At 40.9% G+C, this 27,475-nt stretch overlaps 1 protein-coding gene across 2 annotated transcripts in view; it reads left to right on the forward strand.

Annotated features, from left to right (window-relative positions):
- rasa3 (RAS p21 protein activator 3) overlaps positions 1–27,475 on the forward strand; it is a 40,226-nt gene that overhangs the window by 6,650 nt on the left and 6,101 nt on the right. For both annotated transcript variants that reach the window (XM_040012159.1, XM_040012160.1), the window contains exons 2-18: positions 7,723–7,840; positions 9,375–9,478; positions 11,446–11,540; positions 14,476–14,552; positions 19,942–20,022; positions 20,140–20,212; positions 21,852–21,925; positions 22,028–22,132; positions 22,264–22,420; positions 22,524–22,672; positions 22,752–22,866; positions 22,966–23,040; positions 23,117–23,240; positions 23,620–23,726; positions 24,270–24,347; positions 24,485–24,562; positions 24,834–24,907. In XM_040012159.1, coding sequence (XP_039868093.1) covers positions 7,723–7,840; positions 9,375–9,478; positions 11,446–11,540; positions 14,476–14,552; positions 19,942–20,022; positions 20,140–20,212; positions 21,852–21,925; positions 22,028–22,132; positions 22,264–22,420; positions 22,524–22,672; positions 22,752–22,866; positions 22,966–23,040; positions 23,117–23,240; positions 23,620–23,726; positions 24,270–24,347; positions 24,485–24,562; positions 24,834–24,907 — 1,684 coding nt within the window. The remainder of the gene's footprint in view (positions 1–7,722; positions 7,841–9,374; positions 9,479–11,445; positions 11,541–14,475; positions 14,553–19,941; positions 20,023–20,139; positions 20,213–21,851; positions 21,926–22,027; positions 22,133–22,263; positions 22,421–22,523; positions 22,673–22,751; positions 22,867–22,965; positions 23,041–23,116; positions 23,241–23,619; positions 23,727–24,269; positions 24,348–24,484; positions 24,563–24,833; positions 24,908–27,475) is intronic.

The following is a 27,475-nucleotide window of genomic DNA, read 5'->3' on the forward strand; positions in this document are numbered from 1 at the left end:
TTGTAGTTGTGTATTTTTGTTTCGCTCAAGTCAAGTTTTCCATTGAGACTTACGAATCTGTGTAACCATTAGCTCTGTGCAGCGGCAGAAAGAGATTGGGTTTGATCAGTAACTGAATCCTGGTTTATCACACAGTCTGTGCTGTGCAGCCTTTAACCAAAAACTCCCTTTGTTTTCCATGCTGTTCCATGCATGTTCCTCCAGCAGCTGTTCTGGTTGGGTGGAAACTTCAGGATAGGACAGCTCAGCTGGTTTCATGGGAGGCAGCTTGTGATAAGCTGCAGTGCGTTTGAAAGCACCTCGAAGCATCTTTGCAAACCTAAAGAAGTGCAGTTCCTAGTGCGGTACAGTCATCCAATGGACAGACAGTTCAATTCACACTAATCGTCTCATTCATGATTTAAACGTTCATTTCCACACCTATGATTCCTGGTTTGGAAATACTTATTTATCTTATACTGGGGTTTGGCGCAGCTCTTTAGTCCATCTGTCTGAAACAAGTACTCCCAGCCCCCTTGCAGCTCCCTTTAAGGCAGGCTTGTGATTGGCTGCCCCTCATAAATGGATGGTTCAGGGTGCACTTGGTGACATTGTGAAAGCAAAACTCCCTTTAAACAGGAAGAACTCTCAGACAGAACCGGGAATTCTCCGTTTTTCATTAGAACCACCTCATGTCTTCTCCTGATGTTACGTAATAAACCCTATGATGCAAATATCTGTGTGGACCTCAGAGCCAACAGTTCGTGCGATCGAGTCTTTCTTGCAGAATACTTTTCTTTTTTTCGTAAAAGTCTGGATGTCCAGGTGACGTCGAGACATGAGCTCAACAGTGGCTCAACCTTAATTTAGGAGTTACTTTTCATCCATGACTGGATGTTGACAAAAGACAGCCAGCCGAGAGTTATTCATCGTCGATATCCCAGAGAATGTTATTTTAATGTTTTCACGCAGATAAAACGACACGTTCAGAGCCATACACGTGGCTACAGACGAGTGTGAAACAAGTGCATCTGTTATATGGTTTAGTGAAACTTTTGCATGAAACCCTCAGCCCACGTAGGCTTAAAAAGTGGCCGTTCTTATCTACCACACCCCTTGTAGCCTCCTCTACCTGAAGCTGATTCTTCAAGTGTGATTTCCATGCTTAGATGAAAGTAAATCTCTCTGCAGCAGTGCTAACTTATAACAGCCCCCTCCTTTTGTAAAAACCTCAGAGTGGGTGAGGTTTCAGCAGCGCAAAGAAACTGGTGGGGCGGAAGCACGAGCACGAAACGGCTGTCTTAAAAGGTTAACAGGTTTTCACTGATTGTGGGTTTCAGGATGCCCTGGTGCAGGTTCGCAGCGGTAATTGTGGCTACCTGTTGTTGACTGTGTGGCTTATTTCTGACTGCACTGTAATCTGCTCCTGGGCCGTGTTTATTCTCTGAACTGGGCATACTGATTAGTGCTCACCTTGGACGGTTATAGCTAAAGCACGGATGCAGTTTTAGAGAAGATTGTTTATTCTCTTTGTCACGCGTGAATAGGACTTTCAGGCTGCTGGACATCACATGAGGTCATTCTCCCAGTGTGCAGAATGACTTCACAGCTCAGGACCAGTTTGAGGTTAACTTTCAAAGACGCGGTCAGCATTGGAGTTGCGCTGTGCCAAGTGTCGGGCCTCGTTTGTGCCGAACTGTCCCACCCCCAACTGTTGCTTTAACCTCTGTCGTTGAAAGTGCAAAGTCATAGAGTGAGCATTTTTATAGGGAAAATTATTAATCAGATACTAAAAAAGTTGATTGGGAGATTAACTGATGCTAAAAATACATGTGGGCTGTGCTTCTGGTTTCAATGATAAAGCAATATTTCCTGCAAGAACAAAGTGCCAGCTGTGGAGATCCACCAAAAAGGCCTGCGTACGTGTGTGTGTGTGTGTGGGTGGGCGGGCGTAATGTTTTTAGGTTTAGTCAGAAAAGACTGTAATGTCTTACAGTTTGGTTTCAGTTCTCGTTTTGACTCTCTACCCAGAAGCATCAAAGGAACTGAGCGGAGACAGAGGGATAATATAAATGAGTTTCACTCTTTTCCATTCTCACGGTGTCTCTCTCCATCTTACACACACACACACACACACACACACACACTCTCAGGGGTAACTGGGTTGTTCGCCGCTTTTAAACTTCGCCTTGGATCCAGTTGAAATTCCTTTCTCCTCATCTCATTTCCTGTTGTCGCTCTCTCCAAAGCTAACCGCTCTCCAGTTTTCTATCTGGCTGACTTCTCTCTCTCTCTCTCTCTCTCTCTCTTTCTGCAGTCTTCCTCGTCTCTCCCCCTTGATTGAGTACACTGCTTGTATTTTTCTCAGTAACAACCCTCCACCCCCCCACCCTTCCTTTTCTTAAAGCCTGCGTTTCCCAGGCCTGCTACTTGAACCCACGGCGACTCAAAGCATTCGCGCCTGTGTATCCTCGAATGTGTTCGTGTCAGAGGGGATTAGAATAACGAGCCGAGCGGTGCGTCTGTAACTGTACGCCACAGCGTGGCCGACTGAAACCGGTCGACAGAAGGAGAAAGCCGAACATTCGCTGCATCCATCACGTTGGCTTCGCCGGCTTCCGTTTCCTCATTTCTTCCGTTGATTTTTTTTCCTTTCCTCTGCAGGGATGTAAGGTTTCTTTTTAAGTGTCTCATTCGGCTGTTCACTTTTCTCCTGTCATCTCAGCTCAGTGCCTCCCCCTGTTTTGCGTGCACACAGAAACACGTGCAAAGTGTGTGTGTGTTTGCTTGTTTTGCTCAGATACTAGGGCAGGATATTCTCCAAGGGCAGCTGCGGTGATGCTTGATGAAAAGAAAACAAAAACTGCTGTTGTTGTTGGTTTTCTTTCCATATTTTCTGCTTATTATGAATCGCGAGAGAACACACACACGCACACACACACACACACACACACACACACACACACACACACACACACACACACACACACACACACACACACACACACAGCTCTGGAGAAGTTGAAAAATGAACAGATGAAAAAAAAAAAGGAAGCAGCATGAGATGTAGGGAAAGTGAAATCAGGTTAAAGTTTATCTTGAAAGGGAAAACGAAAGCAGGCGTGAAAGACAAGTCCTGCACTGATAAAAACGCAAACAAAGGAGGCTTCAGACCAAAAGAGAAAAGGGATAAAAGGAAGAAAATGATAGGCAGGCTGAGACGGTGGATTATAGACTCTGGTTTTATAATAAAGTCTTTAATCTAACATGATGAATGGCAGGTTACTGAAGAGGCTTATCTTTTCTTTTGTAACAGGCTCACTCACTCGCCATCAAACATATACACACAAATATCTAAAACTGGAGTTTGTATGCTCCACTCTCAGGCTGACAAACTCTCCTGGTCATCATCCAGATAAATAAAACGGTCCATCGCTTCTTCCTCTCCTGAACAGGAAACTGTCACACTGTACTTCTAATTGTGGTAAAGACAGATGGTTTGGCGTATTTACTACAGATCATGTCGTCTTTATAGAGCATACGATCATTTTCTGAGCATTGAGGCAGCAGCCAGTTTCATTTAGTTCCTCAGTAAAGCACAGCATGGAAACACTGTGATCCTTTATTGTAGCTGCCTTTATTTTAGCTTGTAAATTGCACAGTAACGCAGCTGGAAGCAGTAACTGTTCTGATGTGCTTACAGGCACTCGAGCACAGTGTATTCAGGCTGTTCAGTATGCAAACTAGTCCAGGCCGAAGGTGGGAAATCAAGAAGATTCTTCTTCAAGCTTGATTCTGATGTTGTGTGTTTGCTTGCTTGCACAGTGTTAAGTATCGAGATGTTGAAGTCGAGTGACCGCTAATCATGAGATGCTAGGTTTGGACATTATGGGTGTGACAGCGTAGGATCAAGTGATAAAAGCGCCAGTCACAAAGGGATAGAGACCGGTTCGCGACCATCTGACAAACAGTTGGCGAGTGTTTGCTGGAGGTTGGAGGAAGTTGCTCTGAAGTCGATTGCTCAAGCTCCTGCCACAGAGGCATGGAGACTGGCCGTTGTTCCCTGGCAACCACAGGTTGCTGGGTAAAAATGTGTATTTCCTGTTGGGGAAAACCTCAGATTGCTTTGTTCACTAGTGGATTGTCGTGGTTGTCGTGTTTTTCATGGAAGACCATGAATGAGCCAAGACCCAGAACTGTAGTGAAACTGCCAGTTCACCTTCAAAGTAGAAGTTGTGCCTTGTGAAGCATGTTGGATTTTGCATCGAGGCACACCTTTTTACTTTGAAGCAAGGTCTTCTCAGTTTCAGGTTTGCAACACAGTTTTTCAAATTATGCTACTGCTTGGCTAGTAGTTAGTGAGCGTTTGCAGACAAGCCAGCATCTTCCGTGTAAACTATGGGTGACTGTGACAATCTGCTAGTGACCACCCTCACTGTGACCGATTTCTCTCAGCAGCCACTCGCTAACCAGTCCAGGAGTGGAAGTTTTTTTTCCTAGAGACTGGTGGTTGTATCATGTTTAATCTGACAGGCTGCTCCTCAGGAATGTGTAGGCTCTACTAATCAATCAGGGTCTGGAAAATGAAGCCAATGTGCAGGTAGCTAAGCTTGCAAATCCTAGAATCACACCCTTAGACTGGCTCCAACTTTCATTGGAGTATTACCAAAGTGAAGCTAGTAAGCTTAGTAAGCTAGCTAGCTAGCTAAAGTGCGTCGAAAACAGTTTTTTATACCAACCTAAAAAGATGTGCGTTTTCACACTAAAATATTATTAACTCACTTTTGGTGCCAGTTTCAGATGGCTGTATGAGGAACACTTCGAACTTGCCTTCATTTAATTAATTTCAGTTCAATTTAGTTTTAGTTATATACCGCCAAATCACAACAGCTGCATTTAGAGGCTTCAATAATCACCTGACCTGAATATGTGCAGGAGATACGACACATTGGCAGTCGTAGAACTATATTCTTTATGTTGAACTCATAGGTGTCAACACCCCCATTATGCTGTTTCTAATTTGCATGAACATTAAACTCTATTCTAAATAACCTGAACGCACAAATGATTAAGTTTTGTGTTTTTACCTAATGTTCCCAGATTGTCTACATATACAGTCCACATATTACATATAGCTTCAAACCATCATTTCAATCTTTCAACCCACAATCAGATTCAAGAGGTGTCGGCAGCTTCTGTCCAGAATAACCATAAATAGTTGAAAGTGGATGATATATCTTTGCTGGTACGTTTAGTTGCTGTGGGACGATTTCAGTTCTCCACTTACTGCATCATTTTGATTAAAATGGTTGTTACCCACCATCTAGCGCTGGAAAGACGCGCTGTTAGATGACTTTGCACAGTCTGTTTACAAAGTGCAACACTTAGATACTGCAAAAACATGCAATTTGGGCAGAGTAGTGTCACCAAAATCATTTTGCACATCCTGTCGGTTATTGTGGGAACTTAAAAATAAAAATGAGACTTTGCCCTGCTTATATTGAGTCATCTATGTAAAGTTACTAACTTTACTGTAAAAAACAACAACACTGTTTACAAGCTACTTGTAAGACCTCATGATTTGAAACTTTTAACCCCTTGAAATATCTCAAGACTGATTTAAAAAAAATTGATTTAATCTGTGCTGGTTTTGTTTTTGTTTTTACTAAGTTGAGTCATTAAACACATTTGCACACTTTAAGCACTCTCACTGGGAACGCTGTGGTAATCCCATGATGTTTCTGGTCACCAGGATGAGTGCAATCTGCAATCTTGCAGTTCGTGAATGAAAGCAGGTGGAAAACGGAGATTGGAGGGAATTCGGGTGCTCGGGGTGAATGAGGAGGATTACGGGACGGCGATAAAGTAAATATGAGAAAATAAATGAGAGCTGCGGAAGCAAGGGAGCTCTAATGACAGTAGGAAGTAAAGGGATAAAGACAGAGATGAGAGGCAGTTACATCATCTTGAAAGGCAGATGGAGCTGTATAGTTTGCATCAATACGTCAAAGCGGTGCTGCGTGTGTCCTGTTCCAGAGCTCAGGTGTCGTCTTAATTTGTGAATGAATGTTGTTATTGTGAATTGTTGAGTAACGATTCACGCAGTGCATGAATCAGCCTCCAGAGAAGCAGTCATAACACCGTGTTGTATTACAGACCCCACAGGGTGCACTTCACCGTCTTTGTTTGTCTCAGCGAGGGTTTAAGGTTTATCCAGCGTCACGGACTGAAGGTGGAGGCACCAGATCGTATCTTGCTTGCAGCTGGCTGCTTGCCTGCTATCTATTTTACAAAAAATGAGTGGGAGTAACAACAGCGCATTGTGAAAACGCTCAAAGGACACGTCTTGTGTTTTGCATTGTCAGCAAATCATTGATTTGACTGATTGTTTTGAATTTTCCTTGTGGGATTCGTTGAAGGAAATGTGGAACATCTTGCCCCACCTTCCTGGTTCTGTGATAAGATGCGGTTATCGGGAAGTCTTGATTATATAATGCCAGCAGGGGAATTATGTTTTAGTATTTATGCTAGGGCTGATTGAGTGGAACTTTAGTGGGGCTGCTGCATTAATGTGCAGCCATACTGACAAACAGGAAAAATAATTTGAAGATAGCCATCTGCTTTGCAGTTTCACGCCCGGCTATTTGGTGTCAAATGTCAACTCTCTCCCATCCCCCCTAGGGTCAGCCGCAGGGTCGAAAACCCGGCAGTGGAGATTTCTGGCTTAGTATCTCTGATGTGTTTCCTGGTGCAGTAAGAGTAATCAAAGTTTATATTGTTATGTATCATATGATAAGGCAGTGGTTCCTAATGTGTGGATTCACTCCCAAGATAAATACAAAGTATTTATCTTGGCAGGATGATGGAGGAGTTCCTCATCGGGGCTCTAGAAATCTTTAATAGGATCCTCTTTAAAGGATAAAAACATAAGGAGACATGCTAAATATGAGGTAAGGTAATGTAAAAGGCAGAAATGTGGATAAAGAGAAGTACTGCCTTAAAGAGAAAGTGTCAATTTATCAAATAGCATCACCCGCCCTTTAAACTCATGCTTCTTACTGTGAAGACGTTTTAAAGCCAGAAATAACAGAGCAGCATATGCTAGCAGTGTCAGATAACCACACAGACAATGAAGCGTTGCTCAAGCAGACGTTCACAATGATGGTTAACAATGTGAGTCCCCCCCCCCCAGGGTAAAGAGGGTAATGGCTAAAGTGGATGCACGTCTTCATAAATGAGAATAAATAGGCCCTGCGGGACCAGAGTACCACCTCTCCGGTTTGTGTGTCTCGGTGGGTGGCTGGATCACATTTTTGTTAAAGGGAGTGCTGACACACATGTTTGACATACAGGAAGTGTCCCACGCAGATTCATTCATTCACAGATGTTACATCACAGACACAGGCACACTCGCGGACACGGCGTTCACGTGTCGCACTTTGTTTTCTGAGGCCACGGTTTTATATATCTGCACATAAAAACAGCCGCCCTGTCAGAGCTAAGCTCATTATACATGGTGTCGGATGTGGTTAGGTAATGACAATGAGAGTGCGCGTTGGGACACTGTACCAGCTCTGGACCCCTCCTCCCTCCTTCATACACTCATCTCTAAAACAACAAACTTTACATAATGTTTTTTTTCAATCCTTTCCTAGTTCTTTAATAAATAATGACCTGTAGCCTGAATAAACACATTGTTTTTTTCCTACTTAATATGCCTCCTTTGTTCTTTTCATTGTGCAGGAGAAGCAAAAAACATCCCTCCGTACCCGGGGCCAAACAAGATGAGGGACTGTTACTGCACAGTCAACCTGGACCAAGAGGAAGTCTTCAGGACCAAGATTGTGGAGAAGTCACTTTGGTACAGGCCCAGCTGTCCATTTTTACTTCTGTCTTTTTAACCTCCTCCATTTCCAGGTTTGCTGCACAGTTTCACTACAGCTCCGAGAGTAGCTGTGCAGTGTCCATCACAAAAGAAATCACAAAAAGTTTTAAGTCAGCTGTTCAGGAAATAACCATTTGTCCCTAGTGACAGTTGTTGCCGGTTGCAGACCAGTCTCCAGACCTGTGTGACTTGTTAACTTAAACCTATACTGTCACAATGACTGTTACATATCTAAAATATCAGACGTTTACATGGTTACATGTGGTTAGTGGTCACATGTCTGCAAAACCTCAGTACAGCCTAAAGATGTTTTGACATATATATGACCTATAGTTTGTTCTGGTCTCAACCAGTGGATGAGTTTGTAATCTGTAGCTTTTTCCTGTGGTTTGGTTTCTGTTCACGCAGAGAAAACTCCAAGCCAACCGAAACGCGTCACTACAAACCACGTGAAAACATTCAGTCTGCTTGTTGGCCAGATGCATCTAGGGCAGGAGAACAAGATAAAATATAGGAAAGATGTCCTAATATTTGTATTTTTTTGGCATCAGACTGAGACCATCTGAGTGGGATTACGGTTGTCACATCTTCACATACGACCCACGCCAAGGGAGAAAATGAGCCATCTAAACAGACTAAACCAGTGTTCCTCAGATCAATAAACTACTATTATTTTCACTTTATGATATCTGCACTGTTGCTCACACTTGAGGGAAAGCAGAGACTAAATCGATGGAGTCGAAATGTACTTAGCCCGCGAGGGCTTTATTTTCATTGTCTCATGTGATTCATTGACAAAATCAATCACTGCTGAACAAGGAAAGGAAAATAAATGTGGCTGTGATGTTTACACAGAGGGGAATGTACCCTTACCTTACCCCAACTAAGACACACCTGTTCAGACAACACTGAAAAATACTTTGGAGGCACGAATAGTTTGCAGATTAACCAACCAGTCCATCGATTAGCTCACTTTAAACTTGATAGGCTGCTTTGTTACTTTCCAAACACGACAGCTTGTATTTCATAGAATACTTTACATTGAAATACTGCTATAGAAGTAAAAGTATTACTTTAAAATATGACGCTGTTTCCAGACAAAGATGAAATAAATGAATTAAAAGGCAGTTATTTGGTGTCGAAGATAATGCAGCACCACTTAAATGGCATGGTTCACAACAGGCTGTAAAGGGGTACAGTGGTACTGAAACCCACTGCATTCACAATACCAAGAAAAACTTGCACACTGTCTTTCTCAGTATGACTTCTCTATCTAAACCAATAGTTTCTCACGATAATGAAAGATCCGATCATTTTTTCTTTGAATAATTCCAAAGCCTTTCATTGCATTCGTGACTTGAATCTGCATTTTGCTATATCTCTTTGTCCAGAACATGTTGCAGACATGTGACCTGAATTTCTTCTCTCAACTTTCAAAATCTCGCCATCTGTGTTAGTCGTGCAGCTTGCTTTATCAGACTGATCACAGTTCCTCTCTTCTCTCCTGCAGTCCGTTCTACGGGGAGGACTTCTACTGCGAGATCCCGCGTAGCTTCAGGCACCTCTCCTTTTACATTTTCGACAGGGATGTCTTCAGAAGGGACTCCAGTATCGGTGAGTAGGCAACTGCTCCTCTCGATAAAAAAACCTCACCGTTTCACCTCTCGCTACGGGCGTAACGATTCTGAAACCAAGGCAAAATTCTGTAGTGTGAAACCCACCCCACCCACCCACCCTTTGCTTCAACTGTTGAGCTCTCTGTCCTCTGTCCCAGAGCAGGCATGCTGAGACAAACCTCAGTGCAGCAGCTCAGTGTATAAGTGTAAACACAGACAAACAAGTTATATGTTGCGTGGGGGGCCATGGTAAATATACTCACCACAGGTTTTTACTGTTCTTACTCAAACCTCCCACTGTTTTTAGGCATTGTCCTGTGATTGGATGTTAAATTGTTAGCCGTATCTGATTAGGCGCTTCCATCGTAGGCAGGCAGAGCCAGATAAGTGACAAAGTCACAACTCGAGATTTTTACAGGTTTAAATAAACAAAAACAGCTGCATGAGAGCATAATGCAGAACGATGTAAGCATGGTGGTGGTGTCATTATTCTTTTTGCAAGGAAGTTCGTTTAGGTGGATGCACGCACCTGGTGAAACCATTCATTTGTGCTGAGGGTGTAAAATCAAAAATAGCACCTTAGTGAAGGTCACAGCTGACATTTAGCTGACTTAACCTTTTTCCATGCTCAGCACATCAGCTGTTAAATGAAAGGGAAACAGCCAGTCAGAGCGGAACAAGAGCGTCCCTCCCACTGATCCAGTCCAGCACCTACCGCAGACTCAACCACGCTTCACTTCCTGTGTTTTGATTTGCAATCGTGGGTGACTGGTCTCTCATACTTATTTCTACAGAACCATCAATAGGTACCAGTGTCTGTCTCCATGGCAACGTACAGACTCATTGATGTTTCATTGATGTTTTTCCCATTATCCAGGATCTCTCTGTTCTGGGTTGGGACACCTTTTCAAACACCATCAATTACAGCAACAGCTAAGGATGCATTATTTCCTTTTTAAAATGTTATTTTTTTCTGCCCAAAACCTCTCATCTGAGGTTGGCAGTTTGGATTTTGTGGTGAAACATCAGAATAACTTGTACTGACATCGAGTTTTTAAACTGATGTTCTTGGAATTTGCACTTGTTTGGAAATTACTCCAAGAGACCTTCCCAACTTGTGTAAATCTTGAGTTCTCCTTAGATCTTCACTGAGTTCCTTGGACATTTCCATTGTTCTCAGTATTGATCAATCCAATGAGTGCTGTCAAACAAATCCTTTATTGCTGGCAAAGACAAACTACCAGCTAAAGTCAAACATGATCATTACAGTTCAAACAAATCGTTAAAAGCCCCCAAATTATCGTGAAACATTGATGCCCACGATTACGGTATGTAAACTTGTGACCACAACTGCATATATATATATATATATATATATATATATATATATATATATATATATATATATATATATATATATATATATATATACATACCATCATATATGTATATGTGTATCTGTATAGTGGGTATGACTGCTTTATTGCAGAACAATGTTTTGGCTACAAATACGTGTCAAAGGTGTGTGTTTGTTTGTGTGGGCGGATGTTTCTATCATTGGGTGTGTCAGTGTGTACTGGTGGGTTTGGATGTGCAGCGTGGGTGTGTGTGAGGTCTCAAGCACCACACACACAAATGGAAAAATTTATGTGTGTGTGGGTATGTGTGTTAATGTATGTGGGTGTTGCAAACCCCTGCTCTGACTGATTTCAGAAAAGAAATGACTGGAGTCATTTCCAGGGTACCGAAATGCACGTTGTTGTATTTCTGTGCCAGGTGACTGTGTGCATTAAAAAGCAATTGGCATGTGGTTTTACAGTACATGAGCAGACATGTAAGTATTTGTGTAAGAGTTTGTCAAGCATTCACGATCTACGTCACACTGAAGTACGCAGGCTTTTTGGGATGCATGAAGTGAGTTGTGTTTTTCAGCTCATTTATCTTTGTGTGCTAACATGTGCGTAGGCAAGGTTGCCGTGAAGAAAGAGGACCTGCAGAAATATCACGGGAAAGACACCTGGTTCCAGCTACAACCTGTCAGCGCTGACTCAGAGGTGCAGGTCAGTACAAAGACACAGAGACATACTTTTATAACAAAACTAAGTGTGCACTTTTCATCTCTTCCTCTCTTTTTGTACAATCTCTAGTTGTTGTTTTTTTCTACAGCGTTAAAGGGTTTTTATATCTCCCCTAAAAATGTGTACAGTTAAAATTGAAAGCTGGCATTAAATACTTTTAATGTCAGTCAACATTCAAAGCAAACCTAAACCATAAATCATCACTGGTAAGAGAAACCCTTTATTTGGGTCAGTCTTATAATAGCATTTCTAATTTCTCCACTTAATGCGAATTTAACAGTTCACAGCATTAATCCCATCACACAGCTGCACAGTCATGTTCCCCTTTTTTCCCCGTACACTGATAAGCTTCTTTGAAAATTTTCACAAAAAAACATCTTACAGTTAAACATAGTGTGAAAAAAGACATTGTATTAGATTATTGTAAGCCCACATTGCTTCATTATCACCCTCCTTTTATTTGTTGGTGCCACTGTTGTTTCGATGTGAGTTTATTCCTTTTGATTTTTAATATAAACTAAACACTTGGTGGCAAACACATTGTCAGGTAAAATCTTAAAGTCTCAAAGTCTTAAAATTTTAACCCAGCACATGAAAGATCCCCAATTCGAGACCAGGTATAGACACAAATCTCTGGTAAGTTGGATCAGGAAGGGGATCTGGTGTAAAAAATCTGACAAATCAAATATGTAGTTCCTGCTGCTGTGGCGACCGCCCTGTGAATAACAGAGCACCTGAAAGAATAGGCTAGCTGACATTAGCTAGTGCTTGCTAATCAGAATCAATTCTGATTAGCCTTCAATACTGAATACTAGGCTAAGGTCACCTTCTCAACCAGGTGCACCACAGTGGTACCCCAGCTAATGTTAGCTAACTTTCGCTAACAGTACCTCAAGCTAAACTTAGCAAACATGAATTTACATTACTCACCAGTCTTCATTTTATGTGTTGATAGCCCAGCTAATGTTAGCTAACTTTATCTAACACTAGCTGAAGTTTTTTAACATTAGCTGACATTTTCAAACATTAGCCTTCAGTACATGGGTCACCTGATCAACCCGGTGAGCTGTAGTGGCACCTCAGCTAATATTAGCTGCCTTAGCCAACATTAGCAGACACTAGTTTTTGATACATGGGTTGCCTGTGAGCTATAGTGGTAAACACTAGCTTAGGTCTGTCCTTAATCTAATATTAATTAGGGTATGAACTTATTCATACAGTAAATCCTCTTTTAATAAGCTGTTTTGTTTAAGGGAAAAGGGCCCTGCTTAAAAATCATATTCCTGAAGGTAAGGTACTAAACAGCACTGTTTTGGTACGGAAATACAAGTGTTTTAAATGTACTCATATCAAAACGTTTTAAATATTACACCTTCCCTCCACCATGTATAGATGTAGTGCATCTGTGTGTTCATGTCTGAATTGGGGCAGAACCCAAACAAACAGACTGTGTGTGCACCTGAAACATTTGAGACTGGAGGGTCAAAGTCACCTGTGTCTCTGTGTCTACATAAAAAACATTTGTTCACCTCTAACGTGCAGCTTTTATAATATTACTCTATGCTCTCCATTTGCCATGAATGAATGAAATTAATGGCTAAATGTCAGCTGATTGACAGATGTGAGAGCTTATGTTTGGACTGCAGGTTTTTGTTTTCATTGACTCATCTTGTATGACAAAGATAAAAGAAGTGTTTGCGGGAAGATTAAAGGACAGCGCTGGGTGAAAGGGTCGTTTTAATGTTCAGTGTAGCACTATTTGCAGTCTCTCTGTTACCACTGATGTGTCTGTCAGTTGCTTTGTCCTCTTTCCCCTCGCTCACAGCCAGTCGCGGCAGATGACTGCCCCTCTTTGAGCTTGGTTCTGCTGGAGGTTACTTCCTGTTAAAAGGGAGTTTTTCCTTCCCACATTTACCAAGTGCTTGCTCGCAGAGGGGTTGTGTGATTGTTGGGGTTTCTTTCGTTTTAATATTGTAGGGTCTTTACCTTGTTGTTATGATATGTACAGATTTCATTTTATAGCACTTGTCCACCATACTTATTTATTACATGTGCAGTATTCTCTACTATTCACTATTCAGCAGTGTCACTCACCCACACACATGCACACACAGAGTGTGAGACACAGTGAACAGTGAACAGTAACATCTGCAGACAGATGGGTGTGTGTAGCCCTAGAGCAGGGGTCTGAAACAGAGAGACATTCATGCGAGGAGCCGGGGAGAGGAAGGATGTGTGAGAGAACGAGACAAGAGAGAAAAGTGAATGTGATGGATCAGATGAAGTAGGAAGATAGAGTGTCTCTCTTCTCTTTTCAATAGAGGACACATTGTTTTGCCTGTGTGCACATGTGTGTGTAAAGTGTGCGTGTTTGTTCTCTCAGCTTGAATCGCGCAGAAAGAGCCAACGCCTGTAGGTTTGCATACTGATGCTGTTAATTAATGGAGTTTTTCTAGACAGCTGCATCGCTGCACTGTCATCATGTCATTAATCCAATCACTTCAGAGGAAGAATAACTTCAGCATGATGTTCAGGCTCAGCTATTTTCACAGTGTCTCTGTTACTGAAGGAATTCCACTTGTTCATGATTGTGTGTTTTTGTTTTGTGTGGGGATTTATTAGAGATAAATTACTCCGTATTTCTGTGTGTGTTGAATGAAACTCCCTCTCCATGGATCGGTCCTATTCTGAGAAACTGTTTCACGCCTTAGATAAGATTAAGTAACACCAAGTTTGCACCAGATTGCATGTCGGTTTCAGTTTCAGATTTAGCAGAAATTTGTCTTGTGACACAAACCAACTGTATTTCCTGTACACACATCAGGGTAAAAATCTGCAGAGGGCTGAATTTTATGCTGTGTTCTCAGTGGACAAACAATGGGCTAATAACAGGTGTCTCTGTTTTTGTGTCATGCAGGGAAAAGTGCACCTGGAGCTTCGTCTGAGTGAAGTCATCACGGACAGTGGCGTCATCAGCCATAAACTGGCCACACGGTGAGGCCACTCATACACACAAACACGTAAACACGCAAAAAATGCTTATATTTAATGTACATTTTTTACCCGCATTGCCATACCATCTTTCTTTGTACCACTATGGTGCTAACAGGCGGTGACAAAGACACTTTTTTTTGTACATGGCCTTTTGTTGTTTGAAAATGTGACTGTATTCACATGTGACTGGTAAACTTAAGCGATGAATAATGATAATTGTGCTCATGGATGAATTATTACGCTTACGACTGTGTGCGCTTGTTGGTTTTTCAGCCTTTGTAGCGTGTAGCAGTACAGGCTGATGACGAGCCAGCGTGGCTCTGTTCCCAGTGCACATCGTGGGTAAGGAGCTTAGAGTGGAAAGCAGCAGGTCATCTAGTCAGATTTCTCTAGAAAGACACGTGTACGGCAGAGACGGGGAGAGCCTTGTCCATTAAGCAAAAAAGTCTTAGCCATTATTAATTTACCGTTAAAGTGTTGTAAACTGGAGACCCAGCTTCATTCACGTCTTCAGAGTTGAGTCCCGTGTGGGTTTTTTACTAAGAGTTACATTTTAAGCACGTTGTTGTCTTGTGTAGTTTTTGTTTGATGCTACACACAGGGGGCTTTTTTAAAAAGCGAGTACATAGCTAGTTTCAGTTTCCATAAATCACAAAAACACAGATGATGGTTACATCAATTTAAACCCCCTTCCCATCTCTCAAAGGGAAAAACATGACATGCTGGCAGACGTTAGTACTCATTTTACAGCAGAATACCTCAAACACAAAGTCAGATATGTTTCTGATTGAACTCCACACCCCCCAAGGGTTTAAGACTACAACTATGAAGTAAGTGTGTAGCCTGCTGATTTATACTGAATGAATTCCTCAATTCAAGTGGTGTTTAAACTATTTTAAGAAACCACTATCACCCAAAATAAGAAGCAGAAGCAGCAGGCTGTATTACGTTTTATTAAAATTACTGCAAAAGTATAAACAAAATAAGAAGAAGGCTTCAAAGTTTTTAGTCTTATTACTTTAGAGTATTCCCAGAGTTAAGATCTCTTCTTATCTTGTCTGAATTTATATGAAGTCAGACAGAGTGGCTCCATAGCCCTGAGTTTGACTCTAGGGGACACAAATCCCTTGGGAGTTGTATCAGGAAGGACATAGTGTGTAAAAATGTAACAGTGGCAAGTCCTTGTGAATAAGGGAGAGCTGAAAGCTGAAAGTAGGATATAAAAACAGACATAGCCACCATGACATCATGCATTGGTTTCTGAACTCTGCATTTTAATGCCTCAGTGTCAGCATGTTAATTTTGTGTACTTTTTTAATAACTAGAGGTTGGTGAGTTGACGTATAAGCTAGTAAAAACAAGCTTGTTTGGTAAGCTGTATCTGTACACTCTGCAGGTCGGTTTCACAGAAACAGATACCAGCTAATTAATGCCAAGCCAGAACCAACCTCACAACATGTCATAATTAGCTACACAGTGAACCATATCATTTATCAGGTAATTTAATTATAAATGCTCCAAAAGGCACCAACACCACAAACCGAGAGGTCAAGCGTGACTGGAGTAACTGGAAGCTGCCTGTCAGTCAAATGGACTATGCCCTTAACTCTAAGACTTAACAGCTGTCTAGATAACAATATTTAGACTTGAGAGTTATAAGAATAAATTCCCACTGTATTTATGAGTGGGGAACATTTGCACCGAGACAATAAAATCTTTTTTTTGTGTTTTAATATCGGGCTATAAAAATGCATCTTAATACATGCTTAATACATACTATTAAGTATTGAGATACAAGTATATTAATGTAGAGTTGACATTTCAATGTGGGACTCTGCCTCAAGTGGCGATTAGAGGAACTGCAGTTTTTGACACTTTTTAGTCCCAGAGGTTATTGCTAGACTTAAAGGTATAGTGGGGAAAATCTCACCACTAGATGTCAGTAGATTGCAGATTCAGTTAACCGCATTCTGTTTTTTACCCCACTTAATTCAAGTGCATAACCCTAGCTACGGTGGCCACTGTAGGACAAACTTATTTTTAAAAAGACCCATTTTCAGGTGATAAAACATATCTATGATCCTTCATGCCTTCAGTCTAAAGGCGCAAATATGAATTAAAATTTGCCTTCACAAATTGTTCCAACTTTAGCGTACTGCTTATGTCTCTAGCTTGTCTCTAGTCGATCTTGACTGCTGTATTGAAGATGGCGGGGCAACATAGCGACTTCCTCAAACTGGTGCCCGTCTCCTAGGTATTTTTAAGTTTATGAGTCTGTTTGAACATGTAATTACACACTAATAAATATATAGTTATAAGTGCAGTGTTCTTCTTTTCTATTAAATATACTAAAAGAAGACTGGGTGCACCTTTAAGATCTATTACGTGTTCACACTCAAAAAAACAGAGCTATCCCCATGTTGCAGATTTTGCACATTCCTCTTCCTTGCCTCAATCTGACCTCTCAGTAATATCTACATGTAGTGCTACATGTAGCCTCGAGCCTTTAGGGATCAGTAGCGGTTTGTAGTGCTCGCTTGTTTCTAATTTCCACCCTCAGTATTTTTTTTCCCCATTTCTCTTTCTTTTTTCTCTCAGCTTGCAACCGCAAATATCACTGACTCAGAGTCCCCTGAGGCAGTGTATCAGAGTTCATGCAGGCTCCTTGTGGGCCCTGTTTGGAAACAGACAGGTAAACAACATGCTGAGAAAACTGATGACTCGAGACACTGACAGGCAGATTAGAGCTGGTCGTGTAAAACCATGGGGGACATCAGGAGATAACAAGTGCCTTATAACGTCCCTGCTCTCATATATCGCAGTGGTGTAGCCATCAGAGACACTGACTCATAATCACATCCACTCTATTTGTCTGGGCTGTGATGTAATTAGTTTCTCTTTTATTTGAGTGATATTGTTTTTGACAGGAAGCATGGGTGCAGCGGTGAAGCACATTAACCTAATATGAGTAATGTGGACTAAAACAACCAAAAAAAAGTCTGGATCTCCACCGCTGTCTGGCATGCCAGAGCTCACAGCAGTGATGAGGTAGCGTGGGGCCAGGATTGTAGGCCAAACAGGGGTTATATAAACAAGCTTACTGGCCAGGAAGTGCTCTGGCATTAGTGATGCTTAACCCAGCCCACTTCTTATTCCTTATTAGGGGACCTGCGTGTGCACGCGCATGTGTGTGCATGCATGTGTGTCTATTCAATTGCGGGCAGCGCTTCTGTGATTTGCCGTGTGGTTCATCATGTGTTGTGACTAGTGGTGCATCACAGGTGGTGACACACAGGAAGTGATTCGTCCCGCTGGGTGTCCTGTTTGGATGCTAATCTCCTTACAGCATGATGTCATGGGGTAGGAGGACAGCGGTGACACGTAGACATAGATTACAGTGAATCACTCTGAAACATCATTTTACCGCTTCGTCCTGACCTTTTTTTCAGTGTACTCAGCCAGCGTTCGGTTAGTTTTTAGTTCTTTGTGCTTTAAAAGGGAACTTTTTAACAGCTTGCTTTTTGTAGCACATAAACTGTCTACGTCACACAAATAAGATGAAAAATATACTTACATTATACCATAGGGGAGAAATTAGAATATGTAAGATGTCAATAACTTAATAAAATGTGGCGATCATAGATTTCTATACTATAAAGTGTAAACAATCTATATATTATCTACTTTAAAATGCAGTGTGTTTATTTATAATGAAAGAAGTGAAATAAATGTCACATTTTTTAGAAAAATCACAATTCTTGGGTGTCACTTATGGACCAAAAGCCTTCCTGTGTTTAGTTTTCTCCCTTAAACTAAATCTTTGTGTATTTTCCTAAAGATACAGTTTTGATGGTTTTAACGTGATCTTATTTTCCTGTAACTTCTCACAAGTGACGCTTGGGTCGTGACTGTAGTTGCTGAATGGCGCTGGATTTAAAACTGGCACAGGCACTTGCCAAACAGCTCAGAGGGAATTACTTTCTTACATCTGTTTTTTTTTTCATGTGTTTCTCAGCACAGCCCGGTGGGGGATTTGTCCCAGAATGCCTCGATGGTCACTGTGTGCCAGCTGCTGGCATTCAAACTATTTTTCTAAATGAAACGTTCACACAGAATGATGGCAACGATTCGAATTTAAAAAAAAAAAGAATAGTTTTATTCATGTATGTAATTGGTTTTGTATTATTTTAAGACGTTGAGGGATTTTTTTTCAACCTGGTAAAGCCACACATTCTTGACAGGTGGACCTGAAGTCGCCACTTTGCGCTGGTGCAAACCAAGCTAAGAGCAAAACAAGTCTACAGGGAACGTGTGTGCCGAGAAAACTCTTGTTTCAAATGACATCACCAGCCCAAGATGTCAGCACCCATTTCTCAGATGTGTTGGCCTCGCTTTTTCTTTGCACAATGACAGGAAGTGGTGACACATTGTCTGTTGTTAAATAGTCCGTGGGTAAAGCTGAATGGACGTTTTCTCCAGGAAAGGCACAGGAGTGATTTAAAGACATTAATCATGGGTTAAACTGTATTTAGCCTGACCAGCAGGAAAAACATCCTTAAATTCTCACAAAGGCTTCAGATGTCACCAATTATCTCAAAAAGTATATGCAGGTGTATTCAGGTAAATTTCTTTAATGTCTTCAAACTAGAAAAAATTGATTCTTAAATGAATTTTGAGCTGTATTGAGTCTTTTTTAGCACTAAGATACGGAGAACCTCCAGAATAAACTCAAATAATCACAAAAGCACAGTCATCTACTTTCTGCATGCAGGTTGTTTGCTGGTTGTTTACCTCCACAGAAACTTTGGTCGGATGCTACATGCACAATAGCAATTATTTCTGTGTGTTGATAATAGCTTCTTTTTTGTTCTTTTCCTATAGACGGGTTGACTAGAGGTCTGAGGCTCTTACTGGGTGTGCAGGGCTGGGAGATTGGGTGTCAGCTCTCAATGATCTTGACAGTACTCATGACCCTATTACGAGTAATATCATTAACTGATTATGTAAAGTGTAATGGGGCTTTAAGAGTCCTCCGGGAGTATATTCAGACGGTTTTGTTTTACCATTGGTATTTGGCGATCTCTTCATCCTTCACCTTTTTTTTTCTTTTGCTGCTATTTTTAAATGAAGGAAACAGTTGAGCCAACTCCTCTTTTATTACGGATTGGAGATTAGAACACCTGAACTTAAAATAATTAGTATATTATAAAGAACATCTGGGTTTTTACAGCTGTTATTGTGACACAACTTATAGGACTATGATGTGTAATAGTTGGATGAACAACATATTAATGTCTTTCAGTTCTCTGTGTGTGTGTGTGTGTGTGTGTGTGCGTGTGTGTGTGTGTGTGTGCTCATTCGCTGATGTTCACTTCGTCTGTTTCTGTAGAGTACTGGAGTGCCAAGGTCTTCCGATTGTCAACGGCCAATGTGACCCCTACGCTGCCGTGTCCTTGCTAGGTCCTTCAAGGTGTGAGATCTTACACAATTAAGTGTGATTTTTGAAGTCAGCATGCACAACTTTATCACGTTTAGCTTTGAATATACAAGGATAATTTATCTCCATCTGCTTTTCTTTACTGCTCAGGTCAGAAGCCAAGAAGACTAAGGTGAAGAGAAAAACCAACAATCCACAGTTTGAGGAGGTTTTCTATTTTGAGGTAGTGTGTCAAGAAATGAAAAAATATATATATTAAACAATACAAATAAGTGTAATTGTCAATTTTCCAGTTTCATGTAAAATGTGGCCTGATTCACAGTCCCAGTTCCTCTGAAAGGCCATTGACCTTATTATTCTCTTTATTACACTTGAACGAGGTTATTGATGAGTTAAACTGTTGTGTTTTACTTGGGGAGGGGTTATCCCCAAATTACTGATAACTATTCGTGAACAACACCTCATTTTTGTATCAAGTTAGAGGTTTTCATGGCTAGTGAGTTTAAGATGAAACCTCGAACCTCATATGTTCCTCCCACTGAATGAGCAGTGGTATTTGCACAGGCTTCACATACATTAAACACGAGCTGAATGATTGATTTTTAGAATCTAAGATAGTAAATTGTGGTCTGTATGAAGAGCATAACTACGTAGAGCCCTCATAGCTATTGACTCCAAGGCTTTGGGGCAGTGTGGCAATGCCAGGTGTTTGCTATCACTCTGTTTTTGACATAATATCCTGTTAGCTCACTCGGGCATGTTTGCTGGAAGTTTAGGAGCAGGTTTGCTTCCAAAGTGGGCTTTCAGGCAGCAAGGCATTAAAAAGACAGGAACTGAGGGGAGGCATAAGATAAATAATTGGGGGCGGGGGGGTTTGAGCTGTGATTACTAATTGTAGAAATAAAGCAGACATTGTAACTTTTACAAAAACAAGCGTGGCTAATAAACAAATGCTAACAAGCTAATGTATAATTACTATCAACAAGCTACAGTCATGTGAAACAGAAAGTTTTCACGGGATTTCGTGCACTCCTGTGAAAGACTAAGTACAACCATACTTCTCGGTCAGTATCATCAAGGTGCCGTTAATTAAATCCACTTGATTAACTGATCATCAGCAAGTGTGATCACCTCTTTAAAAGCAGAAGTTTTAGCTGTTTGCCTTTCTGGAAAATCTATGTTTGCACAATGCCACGATCTTTATAAGAGTGGACGTCCCAGCAAATTCACCCCAAGGTCAGAGCGTTGCAATGATCCAAGAGGAAAAAAGCTTTTTTTAGAGAGAAAAAAACATGGCAGCACAGCTTAGCAACGTTACATGTGAACAAATTAGAAAAATGTTCTTTGGGAATAAAACACTCTCTTTGCATTAGCTTATATGTAAAGATATTTTTCATACACCCCCTATCACACTGGCCCCGTTAACCCTCGCTCACTCTGACATTTTTGTGTTTGCTCCTCCTTCTCGCTGAGGAACTTACTCTGCCGTGGCCTCCTCGTTGCAGCACCAGCAGACAGCAGGACAAGACTGTGATTGATTCAGACAAACCAAACAATCTGGCCCATTCAGACAAACCGTTCTAGCCGACAAGAACGTCCTATTTATTCCTAACCAGCACATGAACACAACTGTGCATTGCCTGTCATGCTTTCAGCTGGCAGCACCTCCCCCCTCGCTCTATCATAGCCCATCCATCATATTTCTGTCATATGATCAGATTTTTTTTTTTTATTGGTTCAAAATCTCTTTTCTTACTGCCCCAAACCAGCGTGAGCGAGATCCTCTTTTACACCCAAAATGATTTAAAATCTTTTTTTTTTTCAATAGGATGTAAACAAATTGAAACTTTCTCCATTTCTAGGTGACGCGGCCGTTGAGCTACACAAAGCGGCAGTTTGACGTTGAAGAGGAGGATGTTGACAAACTGGCGCTGAGGTGAGTCAGTTTGCTGTCTTATCTGTGCCGGGATCAGCGCTGAACTTGGCGTGGCGTCAAGCCTCTCTGGTGTTTGATCGGTTCCATGCTCTTTGTGTTCAGGGTGGACCTGTGGAACGCCAGCAATCTGAAGTTTGGGGATGAGTTTCTGGGAGGTGTGCGTGTGCCCCTGCGGGTCCTGGGTCAGGCCGGAGTACACGACGCATGGTGAGAAAAAAACAGGGCACACATTCCACCCTCCACCCAGTCCTCGCTTTAGGATTACATGTTACAACTGTCCGTTTTTAATCCAGTCTAGTTTTAAAGATGTTATAAAAACGACACTTTTTCCTGTGCAGGTACTTTCTGCAGCCCAGGGAGAACGGGGGGAAGTCTGTGAAGGTTGATGAGCTCGGCTCTCTGCGTCTGAACATCGTTTACACCGAGGACCACGTCTTCCCCTCCGAACACTACACTCCGCTCAGAGATCTGCTGCTGCACTCTGCTAATGTCGAGGTGTGTGCACCTGCTCCTGCTCTGCTAACCCCTCCCCCCCACTCAAGTGCTGTTAATCGTGCTGCTAACCGCCGTTTCTCAACCCCCCCTCCTCTGTGTTCAGCCCGTTTCAGCGTCCACAGCTCATACTCTCGGGGAGGTGTGTCGGGAGAAGCAAGAAGCCGCCATCCCTCTCGTGCGTCTCTTTCTTCATTACGGCAAAATAGTGCCTTTCATCAGCGCCATTGCTCATGCTGAAATTAACCGCACACAGTGAGTGACTCATTACAACTTTTAGACCAGTATTTGTTTGTTTTCACTCCAAATTCTCACTTTTTTGTTCTTTTCGCAGGGATCCAAACACCATTTTCAGGGGAAACTCGCTGACTTCTAAGTGCATCGATGAGACCATGAAGCTGGCAGGAATGCACTATCTCCAAGTCACGCTCAAGCCAATTATAGATGAGGTGTGACACTTTGATGTCAACACGTTTTTCATTTCCCCGAGTTACGTTTGAAAAATCTCTCATGAAATAATAATCGCACGCTTTTCTAACTTGCCGCAGATCTGCACTGAACACAAGCCCTGTGAAATCGACCCCGTCAAGCTCAAAGAGTCAGAAAACCTGGAGACGAACAGGGTAAGAAGGAGAAACCAAAGAAGTCTGTTAGTTTGTGCCGGTGCGTGTTTTCTGACTCCTGCCCTTCACACCTCAGGAAAACCTTCGTCACTATGTAGACCGCATCTTCAACGTTATCACAACCTCTGGTGTTCGCTGTCCCACCGTCATGTGTGATATCTTCTTCTCTCTGCGAGAGTCTGCTGCCACTCGTTTCCAAGGTAACCTGGAGAATGAATGGCTTAGAGCGGGATGAAAAAAGCTGCTAATATGAAACAGGAAATAAAGGATGGTAAAGGATGTGCAAGATGTCCAAGGACACTTTTTTTTTCTATTCACTCAGAAACAGAAAGGCTTTTTATGCTCTGTTAAACACTTAAACCTCCTTTACAACCCTTAAGGTCATCTGTAACACATTATGAACTGTGTCTCTTATACTGTGCTGCCTCCTGTTGGCCATTACATGGCACTGCATTCATTCAGAACGAAGAAGCTTTTACATGTTTTCTTTGTGTGGATATCCTGCATCAGTCCTGTTTTTGTGAAGTTGTGGACTTTCAGAACAGGTCTAATCAAAACTTTCTGTTTTCTGCTCTCTAGTTGACCAAGACGTCCGATACACAGCAGTGAGCAGTTTCATCTTCTTGCGTTTTTTCGCTCCAGCCATCCTCTCTCCAAACCTGTTCCATCTACGACCGCACCATCCGGTGAGTTTGATGGTTAACCCTTTAACGCCTAGTGCAGGGGTGTCAAAAATAAGGCCTGGGGGCCAGAATCGGTCCAGCAAAGACCCCAGTCTGACCCACTGGACGGCTTTGGAAAATGTGAAGGGGAGGCATGGATTTGGACCTTTAACTGTGTTTTTTTTAATAGTTTTTACAGCCTTTCCTACTAATAAAGACCTCCACCACTGCCTTTATAGTACACAAAAATAACTAAGTTGTAGATAAACAATAACAATTAAAACACAGAAAAGTTTGCAGTGAGATACCAGATCTTTTTCTGGAGCTTTACACTTTTATTTGTGCTGACAGATTTATTATTTGCCATATTTATTTATATTTATAAGCCAGATGTAGCAAATATTATTCAATTTTTTAATGTAATAAAAGATTAATAAAGAACAAAATATTTTTTTTGGCAATTATTTCATGATTCAGAGCTAACCAAGCTTAAACATTCCTGCTTTACTTTTTTGTGCTCCGGTCCTGCTTGAGAATTTTATTTTATTCGCCCTTTCCTGCCCTCAGGACCCTGCCACTTCGAGAACCCTCACCCTCATATCTAAGACGATCCAGACCCTGGGGAGTCTTGCCAAGTCAAAATCTGTGAGTTTCTCAGCTCAGCGTGCAGTTTTTCTGTTTTCGTTCCTGTCTCTGAGCTGGACTTCCTTTGTATTTCAGTCTAAGTGTTCAAAAATGCTGACCTCTTGTCTCTTTACATACTTTTTTTTGTGTCCTTCAAGGCCAATTTCAAAGAGTCTTACATGGCTGCTTTTTACGACTACTTCAACGAGCAGAAATATGCAGACGCTGTGAAGAATGTGAGTGTTTGATCTTTGATTTTCTTTCACTTTTCTTGCATTCAGTGAATTTTTGCCCATCAGCACACACACGATCAAATAGTCTTTTAGTCTTGCGTGTCACAAGTAGAATAAACACAGATGAACAGATAATAAACGAGTGAATAAAAGGATGTGAAAGCATTCATTTTACAGACATAAAAAAACTGGGATGGCACATGAGCCCGACCCAGACTTTTACCACAGCAATAAACGTTTTGATTGATGGCCTTCTTACGCTTAACCTCCACAGTTCTTGGATCTGATCTCCACGTCTGGAAAATGGGATCAAAAGAGCATTGAGACGCCAATCATGCTCAAAGAGGGGTAAGGAGCCTGCTTTCTAAAACTTTTTAAGGTGCAGACTATAAACAGCTCCAATACTTCTCCTCCGAGATTCTTCTTCGTTAGATAGGTGGTCATATCCACAGTGGCCACTTTATTAGGTATACCAGTTTAACTGTCCATTAAAGCAAATATCTAATTAAGAACTAATTTAAGCCAATAGAACGGCAACATCAAGGCATGCAGAAGAGCGTCTCTAAACACACAATACATCAAACATTGATCTGACCATCTTCTGATGACTGCTGGAGGCTGCTGCCTATATTTGACCATGTAATGAAGCTCAAATCATCATTAGTTTCTTTAACATGACAATGGGTTCACTGTATTAAACTATATTAAAATGCCCTCCACCCTCCCTGGATCTCAATCCGTCTTTTGGGTGTGGTGAAACGTGAGATCACATCATGGATGTGCAGCCGATAAGTCTGATCCCCCATTTCCCGTCTTTATGCAAAACTAACCTAATCTGACTGTCAGACTAGACCTTTGCATTACAGTGAAGCAGATTCAGCCTTTACATACCTGACTCCTTAAAGTAAACATTTCCGGAAAAGCTCCATCTGAGGTAGTAAACAGATTCTTTTGTGCTGACACGTTGGCTGTTCTGATGTTTCTAATGAGGCATTAAAGAGGAGGAGAGTTTCCATTTGACATTAGTTGTGCCAGCAATTCACTCACCAGCATCCCCACCCTCTTTTGTTTCTGCAACTGTGCGTAGGAGTGTAAAACTCACTATAAAGAGGGTTGATGGGAAGGGGTCAAAAGGCACGAAGGGCAGGTAAGAGATTCTCTATATAAAGGCTTTGCCCCTTGAGACCCCCCTACTGTTTGTGCACTGTGTCCCCACCTAAATCAAGCCGGGTATTTTTTTTTCTCCCACCAACATCATGCGCTGTGGTAGATGCTGCTGCACTTTACTTTATATCTGACCTGTATACAAGTGGTCTGTCATGTTGTACTATCTGAAACTCTTATTATCTGCTCTGGATTTTAATCTTTCTGCATTTACATGGCAGTAGACCGACGAATACACTGGCTGTAATGGTATAAAGTAAAGTGTACACATTTAAGCCTGCTTACTTAGGAAGTGTAACCAGTGTTGATGGCCTTAATTTGTTGTTCCTCCAAATGCCAGACATGCTTAGTGTGACCGCAGGGGTGGGTTACTGCAGTGATTGTTAACCAAGGGTACAGTATGTCACGAGAGGGTATATTTTATTAAAGTTAAAACACAAACAAAACAAAAATTATATTTTATATTTCATTTAGTTAAAAGTTTATAGTAAAATAGTAAAAATAATTCAAAGTAATTGTCAAAAGTGGAAATAGCTAGCTAAAATAATTGCAAAAAGTATAAGTTGGCAAATGCTATACTGCTATAAAATGATGAAACTTTGGATATGACAAAATTAACATTAAGCAATTTTAATTATTAGCTATACATATGCATTTACAGTTAAAATAGCGAGCTACAACTGAGTAAGACTCTGACTTAACATTACAGATAAAAAGGCAAAGTTTCCAATTAAACATGAAAAACTGTTAAAATTGGTCACTAAATATAATCGATAGCTGTTGAATGGAGTGATAGCTAAAATATGACTAAAAAGGTAGTTAAGTCAGTCGTTAAAAATGTGGTTAGCAATTTAAATTGTTAGCTAAAAATTTGATTTATAGTGAAGTTAGCTCAATAAAAGTTAGTTGTCAGCTAATTATATGGTTAAACAAGCACTGCTTCTAGTCAAACACTGTTCACTAAACATAATACGTAGCTGGTAAATAGAGTCATAGCTAAATCTATAACTAAAAGGTTGGGAATGATTAATTAATAAAAAAAAAAGGTTAGCAGTTAAAATCGTTAGCAAAAACTATGGCTTTACAGTTAAAATGACTCAGTTTAAGTTAAACGCTAGCTAACAATATGAAGTTACCACAGTTTATGGTTAAGCATGCTAAACAGTTAAACTAAAGGTCAATTGTTAGCTAATGGTACAGATTAACAAGCAAAGCTTTTGGTAAACACTGGTACTAAACTAAATAGCTGTTAAATAGAGTCATGGTTAAATTTTGACTAAAATGATTCATTAAAATACTTTCTAAATGATGAAAGTGTTAATTAAAACCAGATTTAAAATTGCAATAACTTTATAAAATTAGCTCAATAAAAATTAATTGTTAGCTAATGGTATGGATAAACATGAAACAAAAAGATAATATTGGTCACTAAACATAATGAACAGCTATTAAATTGGGTGTTAGCTTAAATTATGACCAAATAGTTAGAAATTATTAACTAAAAATATGGTTAGTTGTTGAAATTGTTAACTAAAAGTATGAATTTACAGTCAAAATAGCTAAATATAACTTAATTGTTTGCTAACAGTGCAAATAAGTAAACACAGTTTCTTGTTAAACACAACAAACAGCTAAAATTCATTACTAGACATAGTGACCAATAACTGGTAAATGTATTAGCTGACTGATAAATGGCAAGATGATAAATAAGATGGCAAGTAAATAGTAAAGACTGACTTAAAATTTGAGTTG

The sequence above is a fragment of the Simochromis diagramma genome, unplaced genomic scaffold (assembly GCF_900408965.1).
Source record: "Simochromis diagramma unplaced genomic scaffold, fSimDia1.1 OVJJ01000603.1, whole genome shotgun sequence".
Lineage (NCBI taxonomy): Eukaryota > Metazoa > Chordata > Actinopteri > Cichliformes > Cichlidae > Simochromis > Simochromis diagramma.